Raw genomic sequence first — 13531 nt, forward strand, 5'->3', positions numbered from 1 at the left:
ATTATTAAACTATTTTTTATTTATTAAAACTATTTTTTTGTAATTATTAAACTATTTTTTATTTATTAAAACTATTTTTTGTAAAACTATTTATTTATTTATGATTAAAACCTATTTTTTAAATATGTTTTTTGTATTTATTAAAATTATTAGAAATAATTTTTAAATATGTTTTTTTTAATTTACAGGTCTAATGATGATTAGACCCGGCCTCGACAGCGTCGTGGTCGTGGTGGTACGGGGAGCCAGTCTCGGGATTCCAGCCAGATTAAGGATTCCGCTTCGCCCCACAGCTCCTACCATACATCTCCCTCTCCATTTCCCGCTCATGCTCCTCTCGCTCGCGCTGCTGCACCCGCTCCTGCTCCTCCGGGTCCTGATGAGTGTTGCGGAGTTGGTTCGACAGTCCGGTCGTGACCATCTTCCCTATCTCACTCCGTATCCACATGGACGGGGTCAAACATGGTAATTAAACGTATTTTTTTTAGTCCAAAAATCAAAGTTTACCATAAACTAAAAATATTAAGTTACTAACAAATGTGTTGCGCTAGTCGTCAATTTTGTACGCAATCCCCTGTACAATATTTGCGAAGCGATTTTGCCACATGTCCTCTCTACAATCAATTTCACAAAACAATTATGACATGACTACTGAAATTGATGACATGACTTCCGAAAAAATATAGTATGGATAATTTCATTTAATGTTGATTTATATTTTTTGTAAACTTATTAGAATATGATAATAATTAATATATTACATTTAATATTGATATTTCTTTCTGGTAAACTTTTTTAAATATGGTAATACCTAATACATCATCTATAAAATAAATATATTCATATATAACATTTCAAATTTTGAAATATTATTATTTTGTATAAATATAATATTTGTATTATTAAATCTTTCAAAAATTTCTACTATTTAAAAAAAATTAAATATATATATATATTAAACATGTTTATATGTATATGTGACATTAAAGAAACACCTCGGAATTATAAACAAAGTTTCCTTCAAACAGGAAAAGACAAGATAACAGACAAGAATGCAAGTCTTTATTGGACCATTGGTCATTAATTAAATGCTAAATCATTCGTTTATTAATAAACTGAATTAATTCAACTATTAGAAAGAAAGAAACAAAACAAGCGGAGACTCTTTCTCCCCATAAGACCAAAACAAAGTTAAGTTGTTAATTGATTCGTCAATGGCAAAGAAAGCGCTTTTGATCGGAATCACCTACCCTGGAACCGCCGTCGAGCTAGGTGGCTGCGTCAACGACGTCCGTCGGATGCAGAAATGCCTTATCGACCGTTACAGATTTTCTAACAAGGACATAAGAGTGCTGATCGACACGGACAAATCCAGCGTCAATCCCACCGGCAAGAACATCCGCGACGCTCTCAAGAAACTCATCGCTGAAGGGGAGTCCGGTGATGTTTTGGTGTTTCATTACAGTGGACATGGCACGAGACTCCCAACAGAGCAAGGGTTGTTCGACGCTACAAATTATGACGAGTGCATCACTCCTTGCGATCTGAATCTGATCATGGGTACGTGCACTTTTTAAGGGTTCCATTTTATGTGTTTATTTCACGTTTTATGAGATAGAATACTCTGTTTTATAAAGCAGAGTACTCTGCTATCGAAACTTGACGCATACGTTACGTATATCACCACAAGAAAACAGCGACATACCGAGGGAAAAAATCGTCGGTATGTCGTCGGAATAACGTTATTCCGACGACATACCGACGATTTTTTCCCTCGGTATGTCGCTGTTTTCTTGTGGTGATATACGTAACGTATGCGTCAAGTTTCGATAGCAGAGTACTCTGCTTTATAAAACAGAGTATTCTATCTCATAAAACGTGAAATAAACACATAAAATGGAACCCTTAAAAAGTGCACGTACCCATGATCAGATTCAGATCGCAAGGAGTGATGCACTCGTCATAATTTGTAGCGTCGAACAACCCTTGCTCTGTTGGGAGTCTCGTGCCATGTCCACTGTAATGAAACACCAAAACATCACCGGACTCCCCTTCAGCGATGAGTTTCTTGAGAGCGTCGCGGATGTTCTTGCCGGTGGGATTGACGCTGGATTTGTCCGTGTCGATCAGCACTCTTATGTCCTTGTTAGAAAATCTGTAACGGTCGATAAGGCATTTCTGCATCCGACGGACGTCGTTGACGCAGCCACCTAGCTCGACGGCGGTTCCAGGGTAGGTGATTCCGATCAAAAGCGCTTTCTTTGCCATTGACGAATCAATTAACAACTTAACTTTGTTTTGGTCTTATGGGGAGAAAGAGTCTCCGCTTGTTTTGTTTCTTTCTTTCTAATAGTTGAATTAATTCAGTTTATTAATAAACGAATGATTTAGCATTTAATTAATGACCAATGGTCCAATAAAGACTTGCATTCTTGTCTGTTATCTTGTCTTTTCCTGTTTGAAGGAAACTTTGTTTATAATTCCGAGGTGTTTCTTTAATGTCACATATACATATAAACATGTTTAATATATATATATATTTAATTTTTTTTAAATAGTAGAAATTTTTGAAAGATTTAATAATACAAATATTATATTTATACAAAATAATAATATTTCAAAATTTGAAATGTTATATATGAATATATTTATTTTATAGATGATGTATTAGGTATTACCATATTTAAAAAAGTTTACCAGAAAGAAATATCAATATTAAATGTAATATATTAATTATTATCATATTCTAATAAGTTTACAAAAAATATAAATCAACATTAAATGAAATTATCCATACTATATTTTTTCGGAAGTCATGTCATCAATTTCAGTAGTCATGTCATAATTGTTTTGTGAAATTGATTGTAGAGAGGACATGTGGCAAAATCGCTTCGCAAATATTGTACAGGGGATTGCGTACAAAATTGACGACTAGCGCAACACATTTGTTAGTAACTTAATATTTTTAGTTTATGGTAAACTTTGATTTTTGGACTAATTAATTTTCATATTGACTAACAATATACGGATCATTAGTCTCTCTAAGTCAAATCAAAAAGCGTCATAACAATTTTTCAATCTTTGGCTAAACCAACTTTTGAAAAATAGTGCTAACGAAAAAGAAAAAAAAATATTGGTAAACTGACAATTTATAAAATAAAAATTGACTTATAATTATTTTTCTCTGTACTTGAAGTTATTAATCTGCCAAACAAGACGTAAGGATGCTCTCACCTTTTCATATTAGGGATGTACGTACTATTATATAAAGTTTGAATAAATCATTAGAATCAATAAAAATAGAAGTAGTACAAAATTTAGCTCGACGGGTACCTAATTTTTCGAAATTGTGAATGAGTAAACAAATCTTTGTGACCTTGTATGTATGTTTTTATTTTGCGAACAAGAAATAATTCTAATTGATAAATCTTTTTTCAGAGAAATTCCAGTTACTTAAAAAAAATATTAGTTACATTCAAAATGATGCTATTTTACATATATTTTATTTCAAAAAAATTACTTAATTCGTTGACGAATAACACTTTACTATAAAACCTCACTAAAAAAATTATCGTATCAATTTTATTTTTGTATATAATAATTATTTATGCAATAACTTTTGTATAAAAAAATTGTATAACAAATATATTGTTTCGAGCTGAAAATAACAAACTGTTTGCTAAAAAGTATAGAATACTCTTGATTTATAATTTTGTATTTTACAAAGATATAGATTATTCATACTTGTAATACATCTATAATCTTAAATTCATTTATAAAATGACATAACATGGTATTTCCTCAGTTTTCTAAAAAAATCTAGATTCTTCACAATATTAAAAATACAATAAATATTTACAATTAAATTTATTTTATTTTTATTATATAATTTTTAACAATTTGAAAAATAACCTGTTTATATTTTAAATTTTGAAAAGTGCATTCCTTATTTTAGTTTGTTAGCTGTTAAAAGACATTTTTCTCCAAATTAGATATGTTAATAAAGAGACGGTATCAAAAAGGAGAAAGCATATCGATTCAGAGTTTATGTACGGGTTACCCGAACGTGTATATGAAGGAGACATTGACAAACAAAGTACCATCATCTCCTTTTAGAATTATCTTGTATTGGAGGTTTTTGCGTGGAGTCCCTTGAAGCCTCGAACACTCATGAATTTGTCCATAATCTTTGTGTTGGCGCTTAACACAATTCAATTAACAAATAGTAAAAAGAACATTCAGAATGTAATTCTATCAAATCAAATTTTGAAACTTGCATTATATGAACATTTTGGTTGTGCCTTTCTATCTATACATAAGAGAATAAGAGCCAACTCCTGAGTCAAGAACCAATGCCACGAGAAGAACAATCGTAACAAAACCCTGAGCTACAATGTCAGGCATAAGATTTATGAAATTGATCTCCTGAGGAACTTATACATTATTCATTTGCAAGAGAGAAAAATCCAACCGCACCATGATTAACTTCAAGCCTTCCACGCCATGTGAAAGACACCAAAAGCAGGTAGAAGTGATTAAGTGAGGTAAGAAACGGTTTTGGTGGCTTCATCCTCCCATTCAACTCTTTCCATCCATTCTTCGTCTAAGTAAGAAAATTTTCACCTTCAAGAAACTCTTAGAATCCAAAGGAAGCTTTCTCAGATTCTCACAATTGCCTAAATGTAAAGGTCTTAAACTATATATGTATAAAGATCTGTCCGACTTTGAAAAGGCATAGAACTTCAGTATATGTTATTCAGCTCAGGCAAACCATTCAATAGAAAGACGTGTAGTTTCTGGAAAGAAGCAATATATCAGTACAGGTGGCAGGTCCCCTTCTTTAAGACATTTACTTTCGCTTTGCTTAGTATTTCCTAAAAACACAAAAGCAGAACTATCTTGAGAACAAAACAACAAACACAATTAGAGTAGGTAAATCTAATTTTAAAACCATGAGCGGAACCAAACAAAACATATATAATGTTAATAGTGTTATTTTAAATATTGATATTGGATAAATTTGGTCAATTTCCTTATACAAAAGTGTAGTTTTCAAAATAAATAAATCATGGTGTAATTTTCAAATTATAATCTTATATAAATGTATTTTTCCAAATTTTCCCTTTTTAATAACTATCAATCAACGATATTTAAACAATTCAAATTATTTCAATTTAATGTGTTTAAAAAGTATACAAAGGTACTTTTAAACATAAAACTATATATTTATGGAACAAAAAATTTAGAAATTTTATTTTTGGAAACGAAAGGGGTATAGTAAAAAACGAAAGGAGTATAGTACTTCTACCGCTTTAACACTAATATATACTCAAAGTTTCAGCCATAATTAACTAAATTATGTTAACTTAGAAACCAAATTAAATTACAATCAATACATGTACTCCGCTTTCATACTTTATTTATTTCATATGTAACTGCTTTGAATCTCTTAAATTCAAAAGCTGGTTTTAACTGGTTTCAGCTAGTTGCGGAAGAGTAGATTTTTAATTTTCTTAAAATGATATAAATACAAAATAAATATATTCCATGCAAGTTTTATAATAAAATGATAAAAATACTAAAATATATCTATTATGTTTTAATTAATATTATAAAATTTTAAAATAAAAATATTTTCTATAATATTAAAAAATTTAAAACTATAACTTTGTAAATAAAATTTTATATTTATTATATTATTATGATTTTTGATATTTTTATAATTATATAGAATATAAATATTGTTAATTTATTATTTAACCAATGTTGCATTTGGTAGTTAATTAGTTATAAATATTCCGCAAACGTACTAATTTCTAACCGCAGTACCAGTCGTATAAATTTTTTAAACTGTTAGAAACCGCAGTCACCGCATCTGTAAACTCTTGCAACTGTAACTACTGCGTTTGAACCCGTCAGACCTCCTCGTTATAAGAGCATCAGTAGCAGCAATATAATTATGTGCGTTTTTCAACAATAATAAAATCTAACAGTTATATTTATAAATCTTTTTTATTTATCTTTTAACAGTTTAACCATTAAATAGCTTACATCTGTAGAACCGTTTTTACTGTTGCATTTATGAACCGTTTATTATTTTTTGGGGTGAGATTCACCTTTAAAAAACCCATTGTAGGTGCTTAAAAGTACTCAAGACACTGAACCTGTCATGTCTACAGTTCCTGTTTTTTAACTGGAAAAACAATTAAAATTAATGGAGTGAATGCAACAATAATTAAATTGTCTCGCTATATCATTAGAATGCATCGCTAATAAAGTTAGAATTATTATAGGTTTCATTTGTTTGGTGAACAACTTGCGAAAAAAAGTTCCTTAAAGTTGAATCAATTAGGTTCCAATGAAAGAGAAATTTTAGTAAACTAAGTTTGAATAAAATGGAATAAGGTTGAAACGTAACAATCGATGACGAACAGAAGAAAATAAAATCTTAAGTAATTGAAAAAGACTGGAATATGCATGACGGAAGCACACGTGTTGTTATTGGCATACGCCGCATACCTCTTTGTTATTCTACAGTTTGGTTCGGCTGCCAATTTCTTTAAGAAATAGCATACCACAAGTACAGTGAAATATTGAAATTGTAGTACATTTTTTATTAAGGTGTGACTGAATAATCCACCTTCGATTTTTGAATGTGTACCACTAGGCGCTAGCTAGTGACAAGGAATTTTGAACGCATATGTAAAATGCAAGCATTTGGTTTTAAAGCTACGTCGGAATAAGCAAAGTAGAAATGTGACACACTAAACTATTTCTATGTCAAATGTATTAAATTAGTTCAATTTGCTAACTGTTTAACAATTTAATCCACTATTCAATGACTCAATGACCATGTTTCTTAATTGACCACACCGTTTTTTCCTTCAAATATATTTAACTGCTCTCGGAACTAAAATATGAAGTGGAGTCTGCTTTAAAAATGAGGCCACTGGTCCATAATATGAGATTATGAAGACTGACATCACGACCTTAACTATTTAAATGTGTATCTTTTTTTTTCCAGCAAACGGCTATTTTATTACTCAAACTTGAAGTAGTCTTGGTAACCATACCGGAATAGAACAACCAATAAAACATAGAGATCTATGAAAAGAACGTGCATTCCTAGCTAACGAATCTGCAATCTCATTTTGCGTTCTTGGTAAATATCTGATCTTGAATTCCGAAAAACACAACCGGAAGGTTTGAATGATTTCCAGCTCAGATGAGAAGTTGGGCCACACTTGTGGTTCTTGTATCATTGCAATCAGGTCTTTGCAGTCCGTCCCAAATCTCTGACAGGTCGAGTGTTGTATCATGCTCTCCATTGCCCATCTTAGCGCTTCTAGCTCTGAGTGTAAAGGTGTTTCGTGCGACGTATCAAATTCCTTGTTACCGTTACCTGTCCAGAGATTAATTGCCATATAAGGTGGCAAATTTTTTGTGGCGCATTCACTGTCCAAGCAAAGGCTTGGAGTTTAGTTATACTGGGTTGTAGAAATTCTAAAGCCTCATATGTTCTCATCACATTCATAACAACCCAATATCCAGACTTAACCGTATATTGGCCATTTTTGGTGCAGCTACAACAAAAAGTATCCGTCGGTGAGTAGGGCTTATGGCCATACTTTGAATCATCAGAATGTCTTCTTGATCCACATATTGTTCCAGCAAACGTACATCCCAATCCTTTGACTCGAAATCAATAAGACTGTTGACGGTCATCTTGGGGTTTACAACTGGGACTCTTGCTCGAGCTGGCCTTGCTGGCGTTGAAGGAATCCAAGGGTCCTCCCACACATTAATTTCATATCCTGAATGCACCTTGCTCCTGATACCCAAAAGTTGTAGCTTCCTCGCCACTATAATACTCGTCCAAATATACGATGGTGTATCCACAGCGCCAGTTCGCAAAGGCGAACTTAGACGGTAATACTTCCCCAAAGAACTCTCGCCACTAATGAATCTGGAAATTGAACAAAAGTCGCCAGAGCTGTTTAGCCAGAAGAGCTAGATTCAATTCATGGATCATACGAAAACCAATTCCTCCCTCTTCTCTAGGCGCACACATTTTCTCCCATTTTGCCCAGTGAATTCCTCTCTTTGGCGGATTCAAACTCCACCAGAACTGTGTAATGGCACTTGCTAGGTTTTCACATATCTCCAAGGGAAGCAGGAAACTGAACATGACATAAGTCGGTAGAGCTAGCAAGATAGATTTGATTAAGACTTCTTTTCCTCCTTTTGACAGCCATCTACCAGTCCAACCATTCACTCTGTGTAGTAACTGTTCTTTTAAGAAAGCAAATAGCTTACACTTTGATCCACTAATATCCTCTGGGATTCCTAAGTAGGAACCCATTTCTCCTTCATTTTGAATACCAAGTGTATCTTTGATCTGCTGTCGATCATTCGCTGGAATCCTTTTACCAAAGAGTAAAGAGGATATATCAAAATTAATGCATTGACCTGATGCTTTCCCGTATGTCCTGACTACTTTCATAGCTTATTCACATTCACGGGGCTCCGCCTTACAGAAGGAAAGGCTATCATCAGCAAAGAGAAGGTGAGATACCGAGGGGCTAGCGCGTGCGACTCGCATCCCCGTTATCTTCCCTTGATTCTCTGCGTGATTAAGAAGGCTAACGAGCGCTTCCGTGCATAGAATAAATATGAAAGGAGACAAAAGATCTCCTTGACGTAAACCTCTCCCAGGGACAATGTTTCCCCTCGGCTCACCATTCATGAGTACTTTATACTTAACCGAAGTGATGCATCTCATAATCCAGTCAATCCATATCTCCGAGAATCCCATCTTTCTCATTACTGCCTCAATGAATGACCATTCCATTCTATCATATGCTTTACTCATATCAGTCTTTATAGCCATTCATTTAACCCGTCCTCCCGGTTTAGTTCTCAGGGCGTGGAACATCTCCTGAGCTATCATGATATTATCTGTAATTTGTCATTATCTTATAGCTGACATTACATAGACTAATAGGCCTAAACTTTGTCATTTCATTCGGCTTCATTGTCTTTGGGATCAAACAGATATACGTGTCATTCAGACCCTGTGCCATTGTCCTTTCAAAGAGAAACTGATTAACCATGCGAGTTAAGTCCTCTTTGACAATATCCCAAAACTTCTGGTAGAAAAGGGTTGTCATTCCATCTGGTCTTAGAGCGTTCTCTGGATGCATAGCGAACGAAGCTAATTTGACCTCCCATTCAGTTACTGGGGCTGTAAGTTTTTCGTTTACATCCCCAGTAATCGTCGTCGATACCTCTGCAAGCGCATCAGCTATATCCTCTGGGATAGAAGACTCAAATATTTGCCTAAAGTAGCTAGTAGCAATGGCTACTAATTCCTCCTCATCCTCCACCACATTTCCATTTTCATCGAGGAGCTGAGTTATCCTATTACGTGCTCTCCTTTGCTTTACTAGGGCATGAAAGTATTTTGAGTTCGTGTCGCCTTTCCTTAACCATAAGACCCTACTTTTCTGTCTCCAAAACAACTCCTCTGCCTTAGGAGCAGTAGATAGTTCCTTTAGAGCTTCTGATATCTCCTCAGAAATAGCATCATCATTCGCATAAAGACCCTCTACCTTCTCCTTAAGCTCCTCCACTAACTTTTCTGAGTTCACATTGTTTTGCCTCCTCCATTGGCTCAAAGCTTTCCGAAAGCTAGCAATATGTTACATTATATTCGCTCCAGGAGGGAGATCTCAGACTTCCATCCTTCCATAATAACTTGCCTTAGCTCCTCATTGTCCAACCAACGCTTATCAAATTTAAAGTTCTTTTTTCTCCTTACTGGTTTCGTGAGAATATCTGCTAGGACCGGACGATGATCTGAGCCCCAGAGCCTAAGATACTTAACAGTTGAGTGAGGAAACTTTTCATGCCAATCCTCATTACCCACAGCTCTATCTAATCTGCATCTAACAGTTGTCCCTCCCGATCTTTTTCCAACCCATGAAAGCTTATTCCCAGTAAATGGAAATTCCAGCACCCCACAATCACTTAGCATCTGCTTGAAAGGCAAACAAGAACTATCAGCGCACTTTCTGCCTCCCTCTTTTTCGCTATGATCAGTAATCTCATTAAAATCCCCTATCATGAACCAAGGTCCATTTCGTGTTGTTGAGAAACGCGTAAGACGTTCCCAAAACTGTTCTCTACGTTCTAGGACAGGGTCTCCATAAACAAACGTCATAAAGACTTTTATTCCATCAATGACTGCCTCAATGTCAATCATTATGTTATTCGAAAATAAAACATTAACTTGAAATTTATCCATAAGGAATAAAGCTAAACCTCCGCTGAGACCAAGTGGCTTAACAGTAAACAAATGATCAAATCCTAAGTCGGCCTGAATGTTTTGCAACAGCAGCCTCCTATTCTTCATCTCAGAAAGAAATACAAGTCCTGAGCGATGACACATCTCCGTAAGGCGTCGAACTGTGAAGTCGTTCCCAATCCCTCGACAGTTCCAACTGAGTGTCTTCATGGATAATGTCTGGAGGTGTTTTTGGACCCTTCCAAACCATTTACCTTACTTGAACTTGATCTCGAAGCCTTCGAACTGTGGCGATGATGAGTAGACCGATCAGAGCCCTTTGATGAACTTGGTCGATGTATTGGAGATCTCCGACGAAGGAACTCAGCTTTTTTTATTTGGTAAACCCAAAGGGATCCCAGACCTTCTCCCACCCTTTGTTGAAGAAGATCTTTTAACAAAAATAATTAATTCAAAAAAGATTATGGATGTGTCTATTTGGACTGTAATAGTAAGCAAAGAAAGCATGCACGCATCGTTTATATTTTGGTACGTCACGTTCAATATTTATAAAATTTAAATAGTCTAAAAACTCACATGTTCAGTATTATACATATACACAAAATATATAGTTGGTTAAAATGGATGTGCATGCTCATGTTTTTATTTTATTTTCTGAGTTGATAATGACAAGCTACGCTACCTCGTGACCAAAAGTATGTAATGTCATTTAGATGACAATTGATACATTTAATGGGCCAACTAAGATATTATTGGGCTGTGGATCTCGAATTGATTATGAAATTATTATGGGCCACAAAAAAACGCTGCCGTATTAGCTTTTTAACCCTGAAGAGGTTTTCTCCTCCATGCATCTTCTCTTTATAAGTCAGTCTCTCTTGTGCTCTCGAGCCTGTGCAAAACCCTAGTCTCCTTGCTGAAATTCTAGCTTCTTGCAGGTTTGTTCCGAAAAATCTCTAACTTTTCTTTCTTTGTCTCTACATTCTCCTTTACTATCTCATTGGATTGGTTTCTTAATGTTAGTGTAATATTTTGAGGAGTTACTGTTGAAATCTACTTGATAACTGGTCCTGCGTACATGTTGAGTTATATATTGACCTATTGTGTGATAAAGTTTGAAAATTTTGAGTGTTACTGCTTGAAATGTTGAAATCTGCGTGATAAACGGTCCAGCGTACATCTCTTTACGGGTTTTGTGTGATATATTGACGATCAAATTTGAGATTTTCTCTGTAAGTAACTTACACATTAACGGTCCTGGGTACATGTCTTGATGGGTTTTGAGTGATATATTGTTAACGAGTAAAACTTTTCTGTCTGGTCTCAGGAACCAAATTGAAAATTTTGATGTTTGAAGCGGTTACTCTTTCGTCTTTTAGGACTAACAAAGCTTCCGTCTTTTCCTTTGTCTTTAGGACACTCAACCACAGCTATCAGTTTGTCTGAAAAGATGGAGCAATTTCCGGAGCTGCCACTGATTCCTTCGCTTCCCGACGACCTCACCATTGACATCGTGGCTCGCGTGCCCATAAGCCACTACCCGACACTCTCTCTCGTTTCCAAGAGTTTCAGGAAACTCATCGCTGCTTCGCCTAAGCTCTACAAGAGACGATCTCAGCTAGGCATCACCCAGCACCGTGTCTACGCCATCCTCCGTAACAGCAAGGCCCATGAGTTCAGTTTCTACATCCTCCACAACCTCAACGGCTACAACCGCTTGGACCGTGTCCGGTCACTTCCGTTGATATCTTCTTTTGCCCTTAATACCTGCTGTGTCTCTGTGGGTTCGAAGCTGTACGTGTTTAGCGAGAACTCAGCCCTCAGCGTTGACTGCACCTCTCACAAGCTTCAGTCCATCCCTGACATTCCTGATCCGATCTCTCATAGACAGGTTAATGCCATCGGGAAGAAGGTTCATCTACTCGGTGATACATTTTGTGATGTCGTCACGGAGAAGGGGTGGTCAAAAGGGTTTAGGAAGGCAGTTGCGGTGTTTGATACAGAAACACAATCGTGGGAGCCTACGTTAGTTAACGAAGACCTTAATGAATTTAGAGAGATCCACTGTGATTCCTGTGTGATGGAGGATAAGATTTTCCTGAAAGGTGAAGACGATGTTGTTTCTTTGGTTTATGTACCAGAGGAAAGGAGGTGGGAATTGATGAACGAGGTGTTGGATTCTAAGTTATGGGAGGGTACGTGTGTGTGGTTGACGGCGTCTTGTACGCTTACGGTCATATCGAGAAGACGTTGGTGGCTTTTGATCCGAAGCAGGGCTATTGGAGTGTTGTTAATGGATTGAAGGAGTTTTTTGCTTTGGAGACATCATGGTGGTACAATGCGGTGAACTACGGTCCGAACAAGCTGGCTCTCTTCTTTCCTAAAACACTGAACAACGAGAATGACGTTACTTTCTGTGCGGAGGTCGCTTTGGAGAGTCGCCAAGGAGGAGAGATTTGGGGTGAGGTGCAGTGTTGTGACATTGTCATTAGCGATGAGCTTTTACAAACGGTGAAACTTGTGGCTGTCACGGTTTGATGCAGCGCAATAAACTCTCTATGTAGATTCCGTCGTTTTTTTTAATTATCCTAAATGCCATGGTGTGGTTGTAAGTTTGCTAACATGTAGCCAAAACCTTGAGAGCGTGTTTTTGTGTTTATGGTGTTTGTTTAAAACTTGTGCTATGTTTTATCATTAGATCGCTTTCCTTGAGACTTGAAGTTTTCTATGTTTTCTAATCGTTTCCTTTAGACTTGTTTTGAGGTTTGCTTTCTCTGAACCTCATCTGTAGTTTAATTTCTTAGGCTAAGAATTGGTGTCATATGTGTTTCCAGTAGTTCAGCTGCAGCAAGTTTGGAAGTGCCTTTGAAAGTAAACATTGAATTGTGATCCTTGTGTGAAACTCTGCTTCAAATTTATGGAACTCCTTGATGCTTATGAAGTAAATCATTAACCCTAATGTGGTGGCTCTGACGACAGTTACCATAGTACTTTTTTTTTTTTTAGTTTTTTTTTTTTTTTAACCACAGAAACTTTATTAATTATATTGTAAAAGGAGAATAAAAATAGGGAATCAACCAAACAGGAGGAACATCAAAGAAAACAAATGAATTATCATGATTACGCTCACACGTCTTGGTGGATTAACCTGTAACCAATGATCCAACCATACATTAGTTTTCTTTCCATTTCCGATCATAGTACGAAGTCCTTTCCGAAGTAGCT

The 13531-nt window shown here is 35.7% G+C and overlaps 2 protein-coding genes and 1 pseudogene across 2 annotated transcripts in view; 1 reads left to right on the plus strand and 2 right to left on the minus strand.

The window, feature by feature from the left end:
* The window catches only part of LOC106320771 (metacaspase-8-like), an 8482-nt gene extending 6139 nt beyond the window's left edge, over positions 1-2343 (minus strand). Inside the window, exon 1 of the mRNA XM_013759132.1 lies at positions 1923-2343. Coding sequence (XP_013614586.1) covers positions 1923-2268 — 346 coding nt within the window. The 5' untranslated portion in view covers positions 2269-2343. The remainder of the gene's footprint in view (positions 1-1922) is intronic.
* A 5187-nt stretch (positions 2344-7530) lies between these two features.
* LOC106320769 lies at positions 7531-10126 on the minus strand. Its single transcript, XM_013759130.1, has 4 exons — positions 9762-10126; positions 9061-9690; positions 8070-8423; positions 7531-7966 (listed from the first exon to the last, which is right to left on the minus strand). Exons 1-4 carry the CDS (start codon positions 10124-10126, stop codon positions 7531-7533), a joined length of 1785 nt encoding a protein of 594 aa, XP_013614584.1.
* A 1060-nt stretch (positions 10127-11186) lies between these two features.
* Positions 11187-12947, plus strand: LOC106320773 (annotated as a pseudogene).
* Positions 12948-13531: the final 584 nt, after the last annotated feature.

The sequence above is a fragment of the Brassica oleracea genome, unplaced genomic scaffold (genome assembly GCF_000695525.1).
Source record: "Brassica oleracea var. oleracea cultivar TO1000 unplaced genomic scaffold, BOL UnpScaffold01057, whole genome shotgun sequence".
NCBI classification, from domain to species: domain Eukaryota; kingdom Viridiplantae; phylum Streptophyta; class Magnoliopsida; order Brassicales; family Brassicaceae; genus Brassica; species Brassica oleracea.